The sequence below is a fragment of the Mauremys reevesii genome, linkage group 8, assembly GCF_016161935.1.
Source record: "Mauremys reevesii isolate NIE-2019 linkage group 8, ASM1616193v1, whole genome shotgun sequence".
NCBI lineage: Eukaryota > Metazoa > Chordata > Testudines > Geoemydidae > Mauremys > Mauremys reevesii.
Window position 1 is genome coordinate 61275440 of NC_052630.1, and position 21263 is coordinate 61296702.

The 21263-nt window shown below is 40.6% G+C and overlaps 1 protein-coding gene and 1 long non-coding RNA gene across 4 annotated transcripts in view; one reads left to right on the forward strand and one right to left on the reverse strand.

The window, feature by feature from the left end:
* Positions 1–21263, forward strand: part of RGS13 (regulator of G protein signaling 13) — a 22403-nt gene continuing 1140 nt past the window's right edge. Inside the window, exons 1-5 of one of the 3 annotated variants that reach the window (XM_039483979.1) lie at positions 1–235; positions 2804–2917; positions 5259–5327; positions 8970–9031; positions 19536–19702. In XM_039483979.1, the coding sequence (XP_039339913.1) occupies positions 5263–5327; positions 8970–9031; positions 19536–19702 (294 nt within the window). In that variant the 5' untranslated portion in view covers positions 1–235; positions 2804–2917; positions 5259–5262. Of the gene's footprint in view, positions 236–2803; positions 2918–5245; positions 5328–8969; positions 9032–19535; positions 19703–21263 lie in introns of those variants that run through there. The other 2 variants (XM_039483980.1, XM_039483981.1) reach the window with 2 other exon arrangements.
* LOC120370009 overlaps positions 20484–21263 on the reverse strand; it is an 11106-nt gene continuing 10326 nt past the window's right edge. Inside the window, exon 3 of the long non-coding RNA XR_005583560.1 lies at positions 20484–21175. This is a non-coding gene — a long non-coding RNA (uncharacterized LOC120370009). The remainder of the gene's footprint in view (positions 21176–21263) is intronic.

Below are 21263 nucleotides of genomic sequence, written 5' to 3' on the forward strand. Positions count from 1 at the left end.
TGGAACTTTTTTTTTTTCATATTAACCACACACACAGTTTCCATATATATTTGCATGAAAGGAGTCAGACAACAGCACACACAGTGTGGATACAACCAGAGTGACACAAGACTTTTTACTTTAAAAGAAAATAAAGAAAAACACTCAGGATGGAATTTGGAAACTTGACCCCCTGGCCAAGTGCTACTACTAAATGAAACATTAAAAATGGGGGGACAATCCAAGAAAAAAAATTGTAAGTATAAGATTATGCTTGACTCATTTCAGAATTTAAATTGAATTAGAGTATTTCCTTCAGCATAAACAAGGAATGTAGAGATAAGGGCATAGCCTTTCTGTCCAGGATATACTTCCCACACACACTTGTAAGGTCAGCCTTAGAATGGCAGCTGCACCTGTTTTCTAAATATGTACAATGTGTAGATAAATGTATGCCTATGTGAATCTTCTGTATTAAATTCTCAGTATATTAAGATCAATAAAACTCTATGCAATAAACTGAAAAGAGAGGTTAGAGTGCAATCAACTAAAACTTTTATCATAAAGGTTTCTTTATGGAGACTTCACTGTATAGTCAAAATAGCTGCATATTTAAAAAAAAGTAAATAGCTTCTTTACAACCTAACATGGCATAATCTTCTCATGCTGAAATAAAAATGATGTATGTTACAGTTTCATTCAAAATAAAGGCTTTGCTCTTTGATCTATCAAAACATTTTTCTGTTTCACAGGATATTCTCTCATTATAGATAATTGTAATTACAGTCATCCCAGACTTGTATTGTTTAACAAATTACTCATATCCTTTCCATCTGTGAATAATTTTAGATCTTAGATTCATTTACTATCAGAAGTGTGATTAATTCTCAGAATGTGTGTGACTACTTCATTCATTCATATATTGTACTAACTCAGCTAGGGTCCTGTGATTTGTCTTTTGGGTGATGAAATCTGCTGGAAATGCACAATCCTACATGCTAAGATACTTTTCATGAGCTTACGTGGAAAAGCTTCATAATAAACCAAGGAACAGATCTGGGTAATTTGCACACAACTCCTCTGAACTAAATCCACAAGTGGTGTAACTGAGTATAGCTCCATTGTCTTCAATAGAACTATGCTGATTTATACCAGCTGAAGACAATACCTTTGATAACGGTTACATTCATGTGAATTTCAGCAGTATACAATACCCTTGGGCTAGGACAGAACAAAGCAAAAAGGTATCCCAGCATGTATGTCCCTCTCTGCAGGTCCATACGTGGGGCAGGGCTCTGAAGGAAAAGGGAAAGCTGATGAAGAAGAACTGTGTAAATACTCAAGACTCTTGTGATTTAGCACATTTCTGTCTTCACATTAATCCAAGATAGCGTATTTCATCAATCCTAACCTTAGCTTTAGAAGTGGATTATATGTATTCCAGCCTTTCAAAAGCATTATCAAAGAAATGTTCATATTGTTTCTGAATGTAATTCTATAAACTGACTTGTGTGTTGATACAGTAGCTGAAAACCTACAAGTGAAATTTATTCTGAACAGTAATAGTGTTGAGCTCAGATAGAGAATGAAAGTATTAGGATCAAATTTGATCACATACTCTTTTTAATTATTGGGGATAAGCAGTGCAGGTGGGCTAAGGAGCAGAATGTCAGGGTGAGCAGTCTAGGGACTCTATTTGTAAAAACCTTTCTGAATGAGAAGCAAGATCTCCAAATGCTGATTCATAAAAACCCAGAGCCACCTCCTGAATGGTGCTAAGCCCAGCTGCTAATTTTGGGGACCCAATGTTTCACAGGATGGGGCCCACCACAGACTCTCATTGACATGACACCCAGACAGCCACACTTCTGCAGAACTAAGCACTTGGAACTGCATGAGAAATGCAAACACAGTACCAAGCGAGATAAACCATTCTTCACTATCAGAGGGGTAGCCATGCTAGTCTGGATCTGTAAAAGCAGCAAAGAGTCCTGTGGCACCTTATAGACTAACAGATGTATTGGAGCATGAGCTTTCGTGGGTCAATACCCACTTCGTCGGATGCATGTATTCACCCACGAAAGCTCATGCTCCAATACGTCTGTTAGTCTATAAGGTGCCACAGGACTCTTTGCTGCTTTTACATTCTTTACTAAAAATACAAAATTCCAAACTGTGTAAAAAGCTTATTGAGAGAGAGCGTGAGAGCAAGAGATTTTTTTTTATTCAGCACATAACATTAAAAATATTAAAGTTAAATCCAAAAACCAATCCAGGGCCGAGTGGAAACATGAAGTAGAAAGAAGTTTCAATAATTCAAAAAGAACAAAATATTTAGGAAAAAAAGTGTTTTACAAACAGCCTCACAATTGACAACGTAGGGTAAAATTCTGTCCTCATGAACTCAAAGGAGTTTTGTTTTTAGTCTCAGAAAGGCCAACTGCTGAGCATGATAGAGACTGAATTACTTAGAAGTGACCTCTCCAGGACAGATCCGAGGCATATGGTAGGAGCGGTGTGGGAAACACTACATACAGATGCCCATGCTGTGCTCATTCTATAGACAGAGAACCTCAAGTGTGACACAATTACCATGAGTACTAAAATACAGTGATGTAAAAGAAAGCAATAAATCAATAAAATTGCAAAACTTTGCTGCCTTGCACTTGTTTAGCCATTTACACTTATGAACAGAGGGGGCACATGCTACCAAATCACAATGTGCACACAGGTGTATATGACTACATAACCTGCTAAATAGCAAATAACCAGACTACATAATGGAAGCTTTCAAGGAATGACTCAAGTCTTTCTTACCTTCTAGATTTGCTCTGATTACAGTCATGGGGAGCCTGCCCTCAGTGTAACTCCACTGGTCAACAGGCTAGCACCAGATTCTGGTATGGTATACATCGGTGTACTGTAATGCTCTGCTCAGGTAAATGAAGCCACACTGCAATTTAGGGCAGCAGCAGATGTGACCCCTAATGTAGACAGCTGAAGCCACTCTTTGCACCAGTGGATCGTTCCTTGATTTAAACTAGCATAAAATGCACCAGAGTAAATCATAGTTTATTGCAGCATACCCTGTCTACATTATGAGTTGCACCAGTGCAGCTACCCAAATTGCTAGCACCAATGGCTGAAACTCACGCAAATCCTCAGTGCAGACAAGGCTTCAGGGGGAAAAGATCAAATTCAGCTGAAACTATGGAATTCATATCATAGTGCTACAAAAAGTACATTTGTATTTTTTTGCCTGTTACCTAGTGCATAATCAGATGATTCAAATACCTGTAAAGGAAGAACAGAGAACAACATAGTCCTGCTTTCATGAGCTACAAATGTGTAGTTAAGCTCTAGGCCACAGTATTTGTTGAAAGTGTTTATCTTTGCTGATACATGTTCTCCAGTAAGAACAAAACAGTCTTCTTTTACAATGGAGTTTTCCATACAGCAACCAAAGAAAAAATAGTTGTTATTGACTCCTGCTTTAAAGAAGAATTCAGCAATGCAGACTACCTTATATTTTAAAATAAAGCCATCTAGGTTATGCACGAGTTCCACTCCAATGATCCAAAGTACAAATGTATCTCGATATGAACATTTTTATTACAGCACAGGTAAAGGCTACAGCTAAGTATTTCAAAAATGGAGGCCTGAAGGTTCTAAATCTTGGCTTGTTCTTTTTTAAAGTGTTAAGCACCCAGCAACTCCCCCTGAGGTCTGCTTTAAATTTCAGTGTGGGTTTCTGTTGAGTCAATTATTTGGGTTTTGCTTGTGGGCAATGTTTGGAGTATATATTACACACAGGGAACTATGCAAAGCCATAGAGCTATGAGAATTTGAGCAGCTATCTCAAGGATACTGGCATGAATTCTCTTTGGGTTTGGGGGATAAGGCCTCATATAGTATTATCAGTCAGAGTTGTCATGGTGCTTTGCAAGTAGGCATTTTAATATCTGGTAGAAAACCTAATGGGCTAGAGTCTAAGATGGTCTAAACTGATGTAGTTCCATTGATTTCAGACTCTAAAGATATGGCCCAATTATAAGAAAGGCGAGTTTAAGGGTTCCACAGTTCGGAATGTCTCCATGGGCAGTGAAACTCTGCACCATCCTTATTTTGTGTTCCAATATAAAAGCACAATCTAGCCCTAGGATAGGTGTAGGCCAATCAAGCCCTAATCTGAACCAAATTAGATTTAAATTACTAGACTGAAAAGAGATCTCTTTGATTAGTGGTGGGGACTATAATGTAGTAATCTAATTCTAAACTGATATACACAGAAACTCATTTTAAAGAAAGACACATTCCATAAAGAACATTGTACATAAGCTTATTGAAGAATTTGGCCTTCAGAACATATGGCATTGTTTAGAGGAGGAGGAGTTGGACAAATAAAAAAATAGAAATAAAAAAGGAGAAGATGACTTTCTTCAGTTCACAAATAATTTTCTAGGATAGATATTTCCTTAATTTCCTCATCACTACATAGTAGTGATAGTTTCTGACAGGATCCATATGTCAGAATAAGTTTACCAAGTCTGATCAATATTTTGGATTAATATTGACTTAGCATATCCCAGACAGTTGTCTTGGAGATTCAATAATTCACTCACAAACTCGAAATTATTCAGTTTAAATCAAAGTCTTGAGTTCTCCAAAACCTCTCCAGGCATATTTATAGGGTGTCCCTCAAAACATTTTGAGAGAAGGAATAATTTACTGTTCAACAAAAGCAAACGAGAAACATAAAACCCTGAAAAACGATTAAAGGAAAAGCCAAATTTAGGGATAGCATTACAGTTGATTGTAATGAGACGGAAGCTTTTCTAGAGTCACGTATCTTGGACTGTGGAGTTATGGAGGTCTCATTTTATAAAAGAGAAATTGTTACGTTCATGTTTTTCTAAAAAAGCACCAAAGGAACAAGTCTTTTACAAATTCAATAATTTAATCTGTTTCAGTTAGGCCCTTGAAAGACTGTTTTGAATGCTTGTTAATTATTCTTTTCTTTAATGCTTAAGAACCAGGGGACAAATCTCCATTGAGATGAGTGGAGATGCCTCATTCCTGTCAAAGATTTTCATAAATACAGTGGGTGAATTTAAACAGTTCATCCCGGTTTTAGAGGTCTGACCAATTCCAGTTATATTCCCTATATGTAAAACGAGGAACACCGTTGGAACTGGTCAGACCTCTAAAATCAGAGTGAACTTTAAGTGCACCTGCTGTACTATATCAGGTTCCAAAACTCACATGTTTTCTTTATTTAGGAGAATGAGCCCAAATATTTGTTGTCTTTGTAAGCTATTCAGAGAAGATGAAAATGGGATCACTTCTAAGTAAGTACTACTATAATTCTGCAGTCACATAATCCTACAAGAGATGAAGGGATTTAGCCTCCTGACTGAAAGAGTCAAGAGGGCTAACAATACAATTTAATGCTGAATATTTACCTATGCATGTTGTCCTCATGCATGCACATACGTTGATCACCTGTTATTCATGCTGTTGCTTCACAGTAGAACAATTTCAATATATTTGCATTGTCTTACGCTATGAGTAACTGGATTGTTTTAATTTGAGCTGTTCAGGCATAGACATCCTGGTCCAAGTTCACCCCTGGTGTAACCACTGAAGTCAATGAGCTATACCTGGGATGAATTTAAAGCAGGGATGTTTTGGGTTTGTTTTTGTTTGTGGGGTTGTTTTTTTTTAGCTCAGTCTCACTGCCAGATGTTGAAAATTTGTGCCTTATGCTGCCATTTGTCTCAGCTGGACAGGTTCTCCAGCCACTTTATGTTTTCCATGATACCATAGATTCCTATGTACACTACAACTGCTCAACAAGAGAGGAGATTGTGGTGCTTCAGAACCAGGGAACCCAGCCCATAGAAGAGAATTGGGACATGAGGCAACCGAACTACAGCTGTATCAGAGGGGTAGCCGTGTTAGTCTGGATCTGTAAAAGCAACAAAGAATCCTGTGGCACCTTATAGACTAACAGACGTTCTGCAGCATGAGCTTTCGTGGGTGAATACCCACTTCTTCAGATGCAAGGGCTGAACTACAGCTCACATCAAGTACCACAATGGCATTTCCAAATTGAAATCTTTCAGCCCAAAATTTCTAGTTTTTTTATTTTTTCAGTAAAGTCAAGTTTTTCTGTGTGGAAAAAACAAACACCAACCAGCTCTTCTTAGCACTTTGCAAGATGGTGGGAGACAAATGGATTTTAAAAGTGTACAAATAACATATGAGAATCCAAAACAACCTCACTAAGGCAGTAGTCTCACTTCTACTAATAGTATTTATTCTTTTTATTACAGTAGCACATAGAAGCAACAAGCAAGATTGGGACGCCATTGTGCAAGACACAGTACAAACACAGTGAGATTGTAGGCTCATTGGGGCAGGGACTATCTAAATACAAAAAAAACGAAAAAGGTTGGAAGGGAAAACAAATCAAGTGACTTGCCCAAATTCACACAGCTGGTCAGTGGCAGAGCAGGAAATAGAAGCCATGTCTCCTGACTCCCAGTCCCAGGCTTTCTGCAGTGGACCATGGTCCCTTAAGTACTTTGTCTTTTCTATTGTGCAGTACACATTGGATAGTGGAGACATAACCAGTTCTTCTCCCTCTCCATAAGGATTCTCACTGCAGCAGATCCTACTGATACAACTACTGTGACTAGGTGGGGTTATAGTCAGAAAAGTGGGGAACGAACATCTTAATAGTCCATACTCATTTTCCCCTCAGTGACTTCCATATATTTCCTCAGTTTACAGTAAAACACCATTCTTCCCTAAGCGTAAACTCACCCATGGAGTGTAACTAAAAACAGGCTGTGTTTGTTCTGCTTTGCAGATTAACACTAGAGGCAAATATTCAGAAATGGAAATAAAATGGCAGTTTTGATGGCGCTCAGGGTGACAGACAAGAACGTCACTTATTCTGTATAAGAGTGATAATGCTGACAACAGTAAAAATGTGTCTGTGTCAGTAACAGCAGATATGACTCAGAAGCAGCTCTATCAACGAATAAGCATTCACAGGAACAAGATGCAACTTTTGCAGAGCCACCTCTCTTCTCATAACCACACACTTCAAGTATTTATGTAAAGAGGAGGTCAGTTAGGCATGAGAAAAGCCCTACTTGAACAAGAACCAACTGTGTGACCAGAAATTACGAAAGAACTAAGACTACAGTTTGGTGGTTGCAAAATTTCTATCAAAGATAGGAGTTAAATCTATCTAAAAATGTGCTGAGTAACTGACATTCATTTTTCTTCCCAGAAAAGAAGATTCGCTTGTTATAACAAACAGTAAGACACGGCAGTGGTTTCCTTCCTAGAATTATATCAAAACAAACCTAAGAAATCACCACAAACTAGACTACAAAACCAGCAAACAGCTGCTGTGCAGAGCAGACTTATAAATCAATCCCACTAGTACCTACTATCCACAAACCAATACTGCTTTTAATCAAATATGGATTATTCTTGAACTTCATGGTAATTAAGTGGCTTTAGTTAGGATTCAGTAACTGATGCCAAAATGGAAGGATCAAGGGAGAATGAAAACTCTCTCTCCAGTTTGATTAGAGCCTAATGAACTACAATGCACTTTTTCTCCAATCTCTTACATGGACATGAACATTTAGCATAGGCATTTCTTTCAAGTTACCAGTGGTAGGATACTAAAAATTATAAGACCCGGAGACAAAGATGGTATATATAAAGTTATGCTGATTTACACCAGTGCAGAATCTGGCCCTTAGAAGTTTATTTTTCTTCAAGATGTTTAGTTCTTTCTGATCCCTCAGTCTTCCACAGAACTGAGAGTTAAGAGAATAAATGGAAGATCCCTAAAACCCAGGAAATTGTCACGTAAGGACAACAAGCATAGAAGAAAAACAATCCATTGTTAGTCACCTCTAAGAATCCCCTTGATTAGTAATACCGTGATTAATTTTAAATTACAAACAAGTAGGGAATTAAATGAATTTAGTGTCTTTTGCAGTCAAGATTCTATTAGTCTTTTCATCATTTATCAGCTACAATAGAACCTCTGGGTTACGAGCACGAGAGTTATGAACTGACCATCAACCACGCACCTCATTTGAAACTGGAAGCATGCAATCAGGCAGCAGCAGAGACAAAAGCAATACAATGCAGAACTGTGTTAAATGTAAATTACTAAAAAAAATAAAGGGAAAGTTTTAAAAAAATTGACAAGGTAAGGAAACTGTTTCATTTAAATTAAGATGGTTAAAATCAGCATTGTTATTCTCCATAGTAAAGTTTCAAAGCTGTGTTAAGTCAATGCTCAGTTGCAAACTTTTGAAATAACTACCACAGCGTTTTGTTCAGAGTTACGAACAATCTCCATTCCCGAGGTGTTCATAATACTGAGGTTCTACTGTATCATGTTCAGAGCTCAACCTCTCAGCTGATGATAAGTGTAGAAGGTGTTAGTTGAGAAGAAAAAAGTTTTTACATTTTTTATCATACTCAGTCCCAAGGGACTTTAATAATAGTACCTAACATTGCAGTGGCACCTGAAGTCCTGAACCACAGCAGGGTCTCTAGACACAAAGATCACCCCTACATGATCACCCCTGCCTCAAAGAGCTGACAATCGGAACTGTTAATGCTTTCTTTATTCTTCTCCCATTCTGAAGTACTGTACTGCACTGCCTACACACACACAATTTCCATTGACTTTAAAGGGACTTGTATGTGTTTAATTTAGCGCAGAACTGGGTCCACAGTTATTGAAAGTTATCTTTTCTTCAAAATTGTAAGCACGAGATCTGAGACATCCAAAAAATGAACTTGCAGAGAGCAAAATGCATATAAATTCATTGAATTATGTGACTGTATTTTAGATAATGAAATTTAGCTTTATTTTTAAGCCTAGCATTAGCCACGCAGTTAACTACAACTCTAATCCCACAATAACCTTTCCTCCTTTTGCAAAGAGTGTCATTGGAGGAAGTGCTACAGTGGTCCCAATCTTTTGAAAAGTTGATGACTACTAAATGTAAGTAGTTGTATGTTTGTACTCCAGCAGAGTTATTTACCAGCAGCTAGCTAACTTTTTTAGAAATGTGTGGATAGGGAAAACTTATGTGATACATTGGTATATCTCCATTTACTGCGTTTTATGGTTATTGACTTCCATTAAAGAGGAAAGCGAATGAAAAATTTTAATGCCAAATCAATCACCACAAATGCCCTTGATGCCCATTGCAATATAATTAATCACTATGAATCCTTCTGAGAGATAAGTTAGGTGAGATAATATCTTTTATTAGGCCAATTTCTGTTGAGGAAGGGACACATTTTTGAGCTTCACCAAGCTCTTCCTTGTCTGGGGAATTAAATACAAACTGGGACAGACTATTAAGCATAAGGGATTCACACTTGCTGTAGGAGACTACTTAAAATGAAGTGGGCCATTAAGGGTTTAGCAGGCAGTAGCGTGTGTTACAAATTGTTGCAATAAGTCATAAATCCAGCATTTGTGTTAAGTCATTGGTTTTAAGTGTTCAGCAAAGTTATGAATTTATGTTTCTAGGCTCATCTTTAAAAGGTGTTTCACAGGTTTCCTTTGATGATGAAGACTAAGAGGTCAGACATGAAGTGATCACTTTGTAAAAAGTGTTCACCCACAGGTCATTTTTATCTTATTTTTTGTGACGGTTCATTCAAGAGCATAGTGATTGTCTGGTTTCACCCCCATAGTTGTTTTGTAGCATCTGATGTGCTAGTTGAGGCATGGGTTGATAGAGGCATGTGATATAGGAGTCATGAATCTTGAAAGGTGTGTTCTGGGGAGTATTGATCATTGTAGAAGTGGAGATATGTCTGCAGATTTGCACTTGTTATTATGGCAGGATCTGATGCCATTTTGAGTTGGTGTGTCCTAGTCTGTGGGAAGCTAGGTGAGGTTGGGTCAGTGTTTTAAGGCCAGAAGAGGGGGTTTGGGAAAGATTTCTTTCAAGATGTGGTCCCCTCAAGTCAGGGTTGTAGTTTGATGACACCCCATGTGGGTTCCAGTGTGGGGTGGTAGGTGAAAACTAGGGGTGTATGTTCAGTGGGGTCCCCCCTCCTCCCCCGTGTATTGAAGCAGGTTCTCCCAAGGTATTTGGGTGACCCATTCCATGATGTGATCTATTTTTCTAGTGGCATGTCCTTGTTTGATGAAGGCATTTGTGTGAATATCGCGGAGTTTCTCCTCAGAGAAAATTCTGTGGTACCAGTGCCTGGCTGTAGATACCAGACTTCTTGCTGTGTTCAGGGTGGCTGCTGGATCCAGAAGTTTCTTGTATATAGTCATCTGTAGGGCTCATCATGGTGTCCAGGAAGTTGATGCTAGCATGGGAATGTTCAAGAGAGTTTGATGGTTGGGCAGTGGTGCTTGAAGTTCTGGAGTAATTTTAGGTCATCTGTCAAAAGGATGAAAATATTGTTGATGTCCTCATTCTCAAAGGAAACCTGCACAATGGACAAACTTGGGAACTTAAATTCATAACTCTACTGAACACTAAAAATCATGTACTTAAACAAAGACATTAAACAGAAGTTACTAGATCACAGGCCCTGGTTCTCATGGGAGACTTCAATCACCCTGATATCCGCTGGGAGAGCAATATAGCAGTACACAGACAATCCAGGAAGTTTTTGAAAAAGTGTAGGGGACAATTTCCTGGTGCAAGTGCTGGAGGAACCAACTAGGGGCAGAGCTCTTCTTAACCTGCTGCTCACAAACTGGGAAGAATTAGTAGGGGAAGCAAAAGTGGATGGGAACCTGGGAGGCAGTGACCATGAGAGGGTCAAGTTCGGGATCCTGACATAAGGAAGAAAGGAGAGCAGCAGAATACAGACCCTGGACTTCAGAAAAGCAGACTTTGACTCCCTCAGGGAACTGATGGGTGGGATCCCCTGGAAGAATAACATGAAGGAGAAAGGAGTGCAGGAGAGCTGGCTGTATTTTAAAGAATCCTTATTGAGGTTGCAGGAACCAACCATCTCAATGTGTATAAAGAATAGTAAATATGGCAGGCCAACAGCTTGGCTTAACAGTGAAATCCTTGCTGATCTTAAACACAAAAAAGAAGCTTACAAGAAGTGGAAGATTGGACAAATGACCAGGGAGGAGTATAAAAATATTGCTCAGGCATGTAGGAGTGAAATCAGGAAGGCCAAATCACACTTGGAGTTGCAGCTAGCCAGAGATGTTAAAAGTAACAAGAAGGGTTTCTTCAGGTATGTTAGTAACAAGAAGAAAGTCAAGGAAAGTGTGGGCCCCTTACTGAATGAAGGAGGCAACCTAGTGAGAGAGAATGTGAAAAAAGCTAATGTACTCAATGCTTTTTTTGCCTCTGTCTTCACGAACAAGGTCAGCTCCCAGACTGCTGCACTGGGCAGCACAGCATGGGAAGGAAGTGACCAGCTCTCTGTGGAGAAAGAAGTGGTTTGGGACTATTTGGAAAATCTGGATGAGCACAAGTCCATGGGGCCGGATGAATTGCATGCAAGGGTGCTAAAGGAGTTGGTGGATGTGATGCAGAGCCATTGGCCATTATCTTTGAAAAATCATGGCAATCGGGGGAGGTCCCAGATGACTGGAAAAAGGCTAATGTAGTGCCCATCTTTTAAAAAGGGAAGGAGGAGGATCCGGGGAACTACAGGCCAGTCAGCCTCACCTCAGTCCCTGGAAAAATCATGGAGCAGGTCCTCAAGGAATCAATTCTGAAGCACTTAGAGGAGAGGAAAGTGATCAGGAACAGTCAGCATGGATTCACCAAGGGCAAGTCATGCCTGATTAACCTAATTGTCTTCTCTAAAGAGATAACTGGTTCTGTGAATGAGGGGAAAGCAGTGGATGTGTTATTCCTTGACTTCAGCAAAGCTTTTCATACTGTCTCCCACAGTATTCTTGCCGGCAAGTTAAAGAAGTATGGTGGATAGAAAGCTGGCTAGATCATTCGGCTCAACGGATAGGGTCAGTCCTGGGGCCAGTTTTGTTCAATATCTTCATTAATGATCTGGAGGATGGTGTGGACTGCACCCTCAGCAAGTTTGCAGATAACACTAAACTGGGAGGAGTGGTAGATACACTGGAGGATAGGGATAGGATACAGAGGGACCTAGACAAATTAGAGGATTGGGCCAAAAGAAATCTGATGAGGTTCAACAAGGACAAGTGCAGAGTCCTTCACTTAGGACAGAAGAATCCCATGCACCGCTACAGACTAGAGACCGAATAGCTAGGCAGCAGTTCTGCAGAAAAGGACCTAGGAGTCAACAGTGTGCCCTTGTTGCCAAGAAGGCTAATGAGCATTTTGGCTGTATAAGTAGGGGCATTGCTAGCAGATCGAGGGACATGATCATTCCCCTCCATTCAACATTGGTGAGGCCTCATCTGGAGTACTGTGTCCAGTTTTGGGCCCAGGGCCGCCCAGAGGATTCCAGGGCCTGGGGTCTTCGGCAGCAGGGGGGCCCTTCCGCTCCGGGACACCCCGCTGAAGTGCCCCGAAGTCCCGCGGCGGGGCTCCCCCCGCCACCGAATTACCGCCAAAGCGGGACCCACCGCTGAAGTGCAGCCCGTTCTTAGGTGGTAATTCGGCGGCGGGGGGGGCCCTGCTGCGGGTCTTCGGGGCACTTTGGCGGGGCACTTTGGTGGGATGTTTGGACAAAATACAGAAGGTCCTCATTATAATGCCTTTGCAATAGCAAACCTTGAGCTATAGTGAACATGGTCCCTGGATCCTACTCACCCTCTCTGCCATGGCCCTAGGAGCTCTGTCTTCCTCCACCCCTCTCTCTATAACAAACTGTTGGCTATGCTGAAGAAATGGTTTGGATCCCTAGGTTCATTATAGCAAAGGTGTACTGCACCCTTAATGAATACCGGAGCGGAAGGACCCCCCGCCAGCGAAGACCGGGAGCAGAAGCAGCTCCTGGGCCCGGCCCCTCAAGAGTTTTCCGGGCCCCCCGGAGCAGCATGAGTGCTTGTAACCACCACCCTCAGCCTGTGGCATGCTGACATCTCTTGCAGAAACCAAAAAACCCTATGATTTGCATCACTGGAGAAATTTGCTTTTAGAACTAGAGAGCTATGAATCACTCACAATATATAGATTTTGCCATTGATTAAATGTCTCTGCATTGCTCTCAGGTTGCAAAGGGCCAAGTATATGAATCATGAGAAACTTCACTTGAAGTCAATGAAGCTGCAACTGCTTATCCCAGAGCTATGTTGGTCTTAAAGTATTTGCCTACACTAAGTTTTACTGGAAAATATTTCTCACCATTGCTAAAAAAGGTGCTACTCAGCAAGTAGTAACAATGGTTGAAACCTCAATGTTCTCATGACTGCAGGTATTTTAGCCACTGCATCATCAAGCACTGCTCAGAGCAGGTGTAAGTGACATGGTGTTAAATTCTTGAAGCTGCTAGTTCTTTAAAGGATAGTGTACTAAGGCTTCCAATAATTGCTACCACTGGTAAAGCCAAAAATCAGTGGAAGTTGGGATGTTTGGACAAAATACAGAAGGTCCTCATTATAATGCCTTTGCAATAGCAAACCTTGAGCTATAGTGAACATGGTCCCTGGATCCTACTCACCCTCTCTGCCATGGCCCTAGGAGCTCTGTCTTCCTCCACCCCTCTCTCTATAACAAACTGTTGGCTATGCTGAAGAAATGGTTTGGATCCCTAGGTTCATTATAGCAAAGATGTACTGCACCCTTAATGAATACCAGAACACAATTTGGAAAAACTTTTATTTGCTGGAGAGAAAACTGACAGCTTTCTTAGTTACAATGATGGCAGCAACAAAAGTCACCTTTCCTGTTGATGACAGAGGAAAAAAATGGAAGTAGTACAGGAGCCAGCAAACAGAGCTGTAAACAGGGGAGGTTGATGGGAGTTTGCAGGGAACACTAAAAGAGGCAAGCAGAGGAACAGACAGTCTAGTGAAGGGAGTGTGTGGTGTTCTGGCAGTGTTTTGCTGCTTGTTGGGGGTTTGCTTTGCTATGGGTTGTGGTGTTTTGGTTTGGTTTGTGCTTTCTGGACTTAGATGGGAAGTCTATGACAGAAGCAGCAGTGGTAGTGACCGAAGCAGTGGAAGACACAATGAAGATGACTAGATGTTGAAGCTGCGGTATGTACATGATCCTGGAGGGGGTACCTGAAAAGAGTTTCATCTGCATGAAGTGGCACCTGATAGAGCTGATGGAAGAAAAGATGCGAGGATTGGAGATGCAGGTGGGAATTCTGGTTGAGTTTAGAAGGGAGTTTGAGCAGATGATGGAGCGAAGACATAAGGAGGCTGAAGGGAAAAGCTCAGACTTGCAGACGGAAGCAGGACTGAAGAACTCCGAGAGGAGACTGCCTGGTGAAGACAGTGGAAGCATGTGACTAAGAACCAGGCAGAGGAAAAGCGGGCTAGTGAAGAAGAAATAGAGCTCAGGAACAGGTTTGCGGAGTTGGAAAATGAAGAAGGGGCACAGCAGGTGGTCACTGAAGGTGAGAAGGCAAGGAAGAAGAGAAGAACAGTGAATCCTATAGGAAGAAGAGAAGAGTCAATGGAGATGACACCAAATATGAGCCCCAGAAGGATACGGGAAAAGGCAGGTCTACACAATTGGGGACTCTTTACTGAGAAGAATAGATAGGCTTGTAACCAGAGCTGATCCAGAGAACAGAAGGGTGTGCTGTATGCCGGGTGCAAAGATACGGGATGTAGAACTGATGCTGAAGAGGATCCTAACGGGAGCGGGAAAGAATGCACTGATTGTCCTTCATGTGGGAACAAATGACACGGCTAGATTCTCACTGGAACGAATCAAGGGAGTCTATCCAAGGCTGGGGAAGATGCTTAAGGAATTCAAGGCTCAGGTGATCTTCAGTGGGATTCTGTCTGTTCCTAGAGAAGGGTAACAAAGGTGTGACAAGATTATGATGCTCAACAGATGGCTCAGGCAGTGGTGCTATAAGGAGGGCTTTGGGATGTATGGCCACTGGGAGGCATTCATGGACAGAGAACTGTTCTCTTGGGATGGACTTCACCTGAGTAGGGCAGGAAATAGACTTCTAGGATGGAGACTGACAACTGATTAAGAGAGCTTTAAACTAGGAATTTGGGGGAGATGGTTGGGAGATGTACAGGTAATCTCCATGCTAGATTTTAACACTGAGATGGAAGAAAATGAAGTAAGAAAGGATACAGCCGTGGGTAGGAGAATGGACATAAGGAGGAAGGGTAGTGTAGATACGAATCTAAAAGGTGATACTGGCAGTTGAATGTCTGGGCCTAATCGGGTAAAGAATGTGAGCAAAGCCAAACAACAAAAATTAAGATGTTTGTACACTAATGTGAGGAGCCTAGGAAACAAAATGGAGGAACTAGAGCTACTGGTGCAGGAAGTGAAACCAGATAATATAGGGATAACAGAAACATGGTGGAATAGTAGTCATGACTGGAGTATAGGTATTGAAGGGTATGTGCTGTTTAGGAAAGACAGAAATAAAGGCAAAGGTGGTGGAGTAGCATTGTATATCAATGATGAGGTAGACTGTAAAGAAATAAGTGATGGAATGGGTAAGAGTTTGTCTGGGCAAAATTCACATTGGGGAAGAAAGTTACTAGAGCCTCCCTTGGGATAGTGCTTAGGGTGTGCTATAGACCACTGGGATCTGATCTGGATATGGATAGAGACTTCTTTAATGTTTTTAATGAAGTAAATACTAATGGGAATTGTGTGATCATGGGAGACTAACTTCCCAGATATAAACTGGAGGACAAGTGCTAGTAATAATAGGGCTCAGGTTTTCCTGGATGTGATAGCTGATGGATTCCTTCACCAAGTAGTTGCTGAACCAACAAGAGGGGATGCCATTTTAGATTTGGTTTTGGTGAGTAGTGAAGACATCATAGAAGAAATGATTGTAGGGGACAACCTTGGTTCGAGCGATCATGAGCTAATTCAGTTCAAACTAAATGGAAGGATAAACAAAAATAGATCTGGGACTAGGGTTTTTTATTTCAAAAGGGCTAACTTTAGAAAATTAAGGGAATTAGTTAGGGAAGTGGATTGGACTGAAGAACTTGTGGATCTAAAGGCAGAGGAGGCCTGGAATTACTTCAAGTCAAAGTTGCAGAAACTATCAGAAGTCTGAATCACAAGAAAGGGGAAAAAATTCATATGCAGGTGTTATATACAAAGCTGGATGAGCAAGCATCTCAGAGAGGTGATTAAGAAAAAGCAGAAAGCCTACAAGGAGTGGAAGATGGGAGGGATCAGCAAGGAAAGCTACTTTATTGAGGTCAGAACATGTAGGGACAAAGTGAGAAAGGCCAAAAGCCATGTAGAGTTGGACCTTGCAACAGGAATTAAAACCAATAGTAAAAGGTTCTATAGCCATATAACTAAGAAGAAAACAAAGGAAGAAGTGGGACCGCTAAACACTGAGGATGGAGTGAAGGTTAAGGATAATCTAGGCATGGTCCAATATCTAAACAAATACTTTGCCTCAGTCTTTAATGAGGCTAATGAGGAGCTTAGGGATAATGGTAGGGTGACAAATGGGAATGAGGATATGGAGGTAGATATCACCACATCCGAGGTAGAAGCCAAACTCGAACAGCTTAATGGGACTAAACTGGGGAGCCCAGATACTCTTCATCCAAGAATATTGCACATGAAATTGCAAGCCCATTAGCAAGCATTTTTAATGAATCTGTAAACTCAGGGGTTGTACCGTATGACTGGAGAATTGCTAACATAGTTCCTATTTTTAAGAAATGGGGGGAAAAGTGATCTGGGTAACTACAGGCCTGTTAGTTTGACATCTGTAGTATGCAAGGTCTTGGAAAAAAATTTTAAGGAGAAAGTAGTTAAGGACATTGAGGTCAATGGTCATTGAGACAAAATACAACATGATTTTACAAAAGGTAGATCGTGCCAAACCAACCTGATCTCCTTCTTTGAGAAGGTAACAGATTTTTTAGACAAAGGAAACACAGTGGATCTAATTTACCTTGATTTCAGTAAGGCATTTGATATGGTTCCACATGGGGAATTATTAACTAAATTGGAAAAGTTGGGGATCAATATGAAAATTGAAAGGTGGATAAGGAATTGGTTAAAGAGGAGACTACAACAGGTCATACTGAAAGGTGAACTGTCAGGCTGGAGGGAGGTTACTAGTGGAGTTCCTCAGGGATCAGTTTTGGGACCAATCTTATTTAATCTTTTTATTACTGACCTTGAGACAAAAAGTGGGAAATGTGCTAATAAAGCTTGCAGATGACACAAAGCTGGGAGGTATTACCAATACAGAGAAGGGCCGGGATATCATTCAGGAAGATCTGGATGACCTTGTAAACTGGAGTAATAGTAATAGGATGAAATTTAATAGTGAAAAGTGCAAGGTCATCCATTTAGGGATTAACAACAAGAATTTTGGTTATAAGCTGGGGACGTATCAGTTGGAAGTAACAGAGGAGGAGGAGGACTTTGGAGTATTGGTTGATCACAGGATGACTATGAGTCGCCAGTGTGATATGGCCATGAAAAAAGCTCATGTGGTCTTGGGATGCATCAGGCGAGGTATTTCCAGTAGAGATAAGGAGGTGTTAGTACCATTATACAAGGCACTGGTGAGACCTCATCTGGAATGCTGTGCAGTTCTGGTCTCCCATGTTTAAGAAGGATGAATTCAAACTGGAACAGGTTCAGAGATGGGCTACTAGGATGACCCGAGGAATGGAAACCCGTCTTATGAATGGAGACTCAAAGAGCTCAGCTTATTTAGCCTAACCAAAAGAAGGCTGAGGGGAGATATGATGGCTCTCTATAAATAGATCAGATGGATAAATACCAGGGAAGGAGAGGAATTATTTACATTCAGTACCAATGTGGACACAAGAACAAATGGATATAAACTGGCCATCAGGAAGTTTAGACTTGAAATTAGACAAAGGTTTCTAACCATCAGAGGAGAGAAGTTCTGGAACAGTTTGCCAAGGGGAGTAGTGGGGGCAAAAGACATATCTGGCTTCAAGACTAAGCTTGATAAGTTTATGGCAGGAATGGTATAATGGGGTAGCCTAATTTTGGCAATTAATTGATCTTTGACTATTAGTGGTAAATATGCCCAATGGCTTGTGATGGGATGTTAGATGGGGTGAGATCTGAGTTACTACAGAGAATTCTTTCCTGGGTGTCCAGCTGGTGAGTCTTGCCCACATGCTCAGGGTTTAGCTGATCGCCATATTAGGAGTCGGGAAGGAATTTTCCCCCAGGGCAGATTGGCAGAGGATCTGGGGTTTTTTTTGCCTTCCTCTGTAGCATGGGGCACGGGTCACCTGCTGGAGGATTCTCTGCACCTTGAAGTCTTTAAACCATGATTTGCAGACTTAAATGGCTCAGATATAGGTTAGAGGGTTGTTACAGGAGTGAGTGGGTGACATTCTGTGGCCTGTGTTGTGCAGGAGGTTGGACTAGATCATAATGGTCTCTTCTGACCTTAAAGTCCATGAGTCTATTAAAGCCTTCCCTTCTTCCCCAGTTAGATCATGATTTTTTGATGTTTAGATGTTTTTCACTCTGATGTAGAGCTGAATTTTTAAGATAATTATCAGCCTCATAACAGATGTATATGTGTTGTGTGCATTTAAAAGAGAACTGGATAAATTCATGGTGGTTAAGTCCATAAATGGCTATTAGCCAGGATGGGTAAGGAATGGTGTCCCTAGCCTCTGTTTGTCAGAGGATGAAGATGGATGGCAGAAGAGAGATCACTTGATCATTGCCTGTTCGGTTCACTCCCTCTGAGGCACCTGGCATTGGCTACTGTCGGTAGACAGGATACTGGGCTAGATGGACCTTTGGTCTGAGCCAGTACAGCCATTCTTCTGTTCTTATGTGTGATTTTAAACCACAGGAAGAGGAAAAATGTTCTTTGATATTCTGCTCATGTGCAGCTCTCACTGATGTTACGGGAGTTCTGAGCATGTACAAAATGAATATTGAAGTCTGAAACTTTTATATGTCACATTGAGTGGCCAGTTATCCCCCAAATATTCTTTTAAAACCATTCTATTAACAATCTCACATTTTATGTAAATATAAAACAAAAAGGGCCAGAAGATTTAAAAGTAGTTCATAGGTGCTGGAACTAAGAGTCCTGCAGCACCCCCTGCACTGAAATGGTTATTATATACAGGGTTTACAGTTTGGTTCAATGGCTCTCAGCACTCCCACTATAAAAATTGTTCCAGCACTCCTGAAGTAATCTGTGATACACATACTGACCATGGGTAGTACCTTATCCCATGAGTAGCCCCATTGTCTTCTGTAAGATTTCTTGTGGAGTCAGGAACTATTCAACATGAGAAAAAGTACCAAAACTGGTCCATAATCCTTGTCTAGTCATTTTTCACTCAAAGCTAAGCAAAACCTGTTTGACAATTATCTTCCTAAATGCTATCATTTATAGTTTATAAAGTTTGACTTCTGAAATATTTTCAGATGGACCTGTAATCTACAAGACCTACCTGAAGACAGAATACAGTGATGAGAACATTGAATTCTGGCTTGCATGTGAAACTTACAAGAAGATTGAATCTCGGAGGAAAAGGATTTCTGTGGCCAAGAGAATGTTTAAAAATTACATTCAGCCCCAGGCGCCTAAAGAGGTGAATTAACATTGCAAGAACTGCTCCGTCCCTCCCTTCAGTGTGTGTGCGCGCACACACACACGCACACCCCTACCTGTTTATATTTAAAACATGCATGTAATACCTGTTGAAACTGAAAGCAGCAGCTTGCAAAATGCAAGTATTCCAAAATACTTGGCAATGGCACTCACTGTACAAAGTAGTGTAAAGATGTTTACTTGATTAATCATCTTCACAGCACCTTTGTGAAGCAGGTAATTACGTATTTTTAACCTCATTTCAGATAAACTGAGGCAGGTAGGTAAAAGGGAGTCAGTGCCAGAAAGAGTCTAGAACTAAATGTCTGGGGGTGGGGGTCCATACTTTTAGGGCATGTACAAAGCCTGTTGATGCCAATAGGAATCTTTCCAAACACTTCAATAGACTTTGAATGTGACCCTTACTTAGTCCGGTACCTGGAAATTAAGTGAAATCTCTACCCAGTTCCATCCTTTTCGAGGGCTGGCAGAAGCATGCTGAAAGACCATCAAGTTCCCAAAAGCACTGGAGAAGTAAGAAAAATTGAAGTAATTCATTCCAAATGGTTAAACTACTTCAATAAATCAATCCTTAATAATCTTCTAATAAAAACATGGACAAATTTTAGGAAAAACAGACCAGATTTGGCTGTATGAACAGGGATTAATATTAAAGGGTCGTTCTTTTCTGTTAAAACACTAAATAAACATTACACCTAGCAGATCATTTCTAGGTGTCTTCAGAATCATATCTTCTCACTTTACTGACAAAAATAAATTAATCTGCTTTTTACTCGTTACCACTGCAGGTCCAACACAACACTGGTAGAGTGAGGCTAGATTTTTTCTGGCTCATGCTTCAGCAACAGAATTGTTAACTAAATTAAAAATGCACAATACAAATTACTGGAGATGTGAGGGCTAGAAAGAACCCAGTTTGATTCTCAGATGCCAGACTAAGGTTGGAGTAGGGTGACAGTTTACTGCTTTGATTAAGAGACAACAATCTTGTCAGCCCTGCAAGTTGAAAATTCACAAGACTGGCTCAAAAATTCATGTGATTATTTTAAACATTATGATGAGTTTGGGGTTTTTTTTGTTTTGAGGATTTTGTGGGGGGAAGAAGGGATTGGTTGGCCGGCCTGCTGTTGTTTTATTTGAGCTTTTCATGGACGTTTATAGGAAATTCAATCACAAATGTACAAAAAAAAAGCCACACATGCTTAAAGATGGATAAACTCCCTTTTGCTTATCAGCATTGACAGCCTCAAGCATTGAATAATCATGAGTCAGTTCTCAAAATCATGAGATCAGCATAACAATTTTTAAATAATAAATTGTGAATTATTAGTTTGCCTTCTGATTTTGAGTCTTTAGGAACACACTTGCTTCCTGTTTTCAAGTTTTTCTCTGCAAACATGAAGGCTTGAAACTTTCTTTTTTAAATGGAAGCTGATGGTAATCTCAACGTAGTCTGTATTAAAAAAATGCAATAGTATTAGGAAAGGAGTAGATTGCACCTTAAAAAACACCCTTGGTACAGCAAGGTCTCCACACATCAA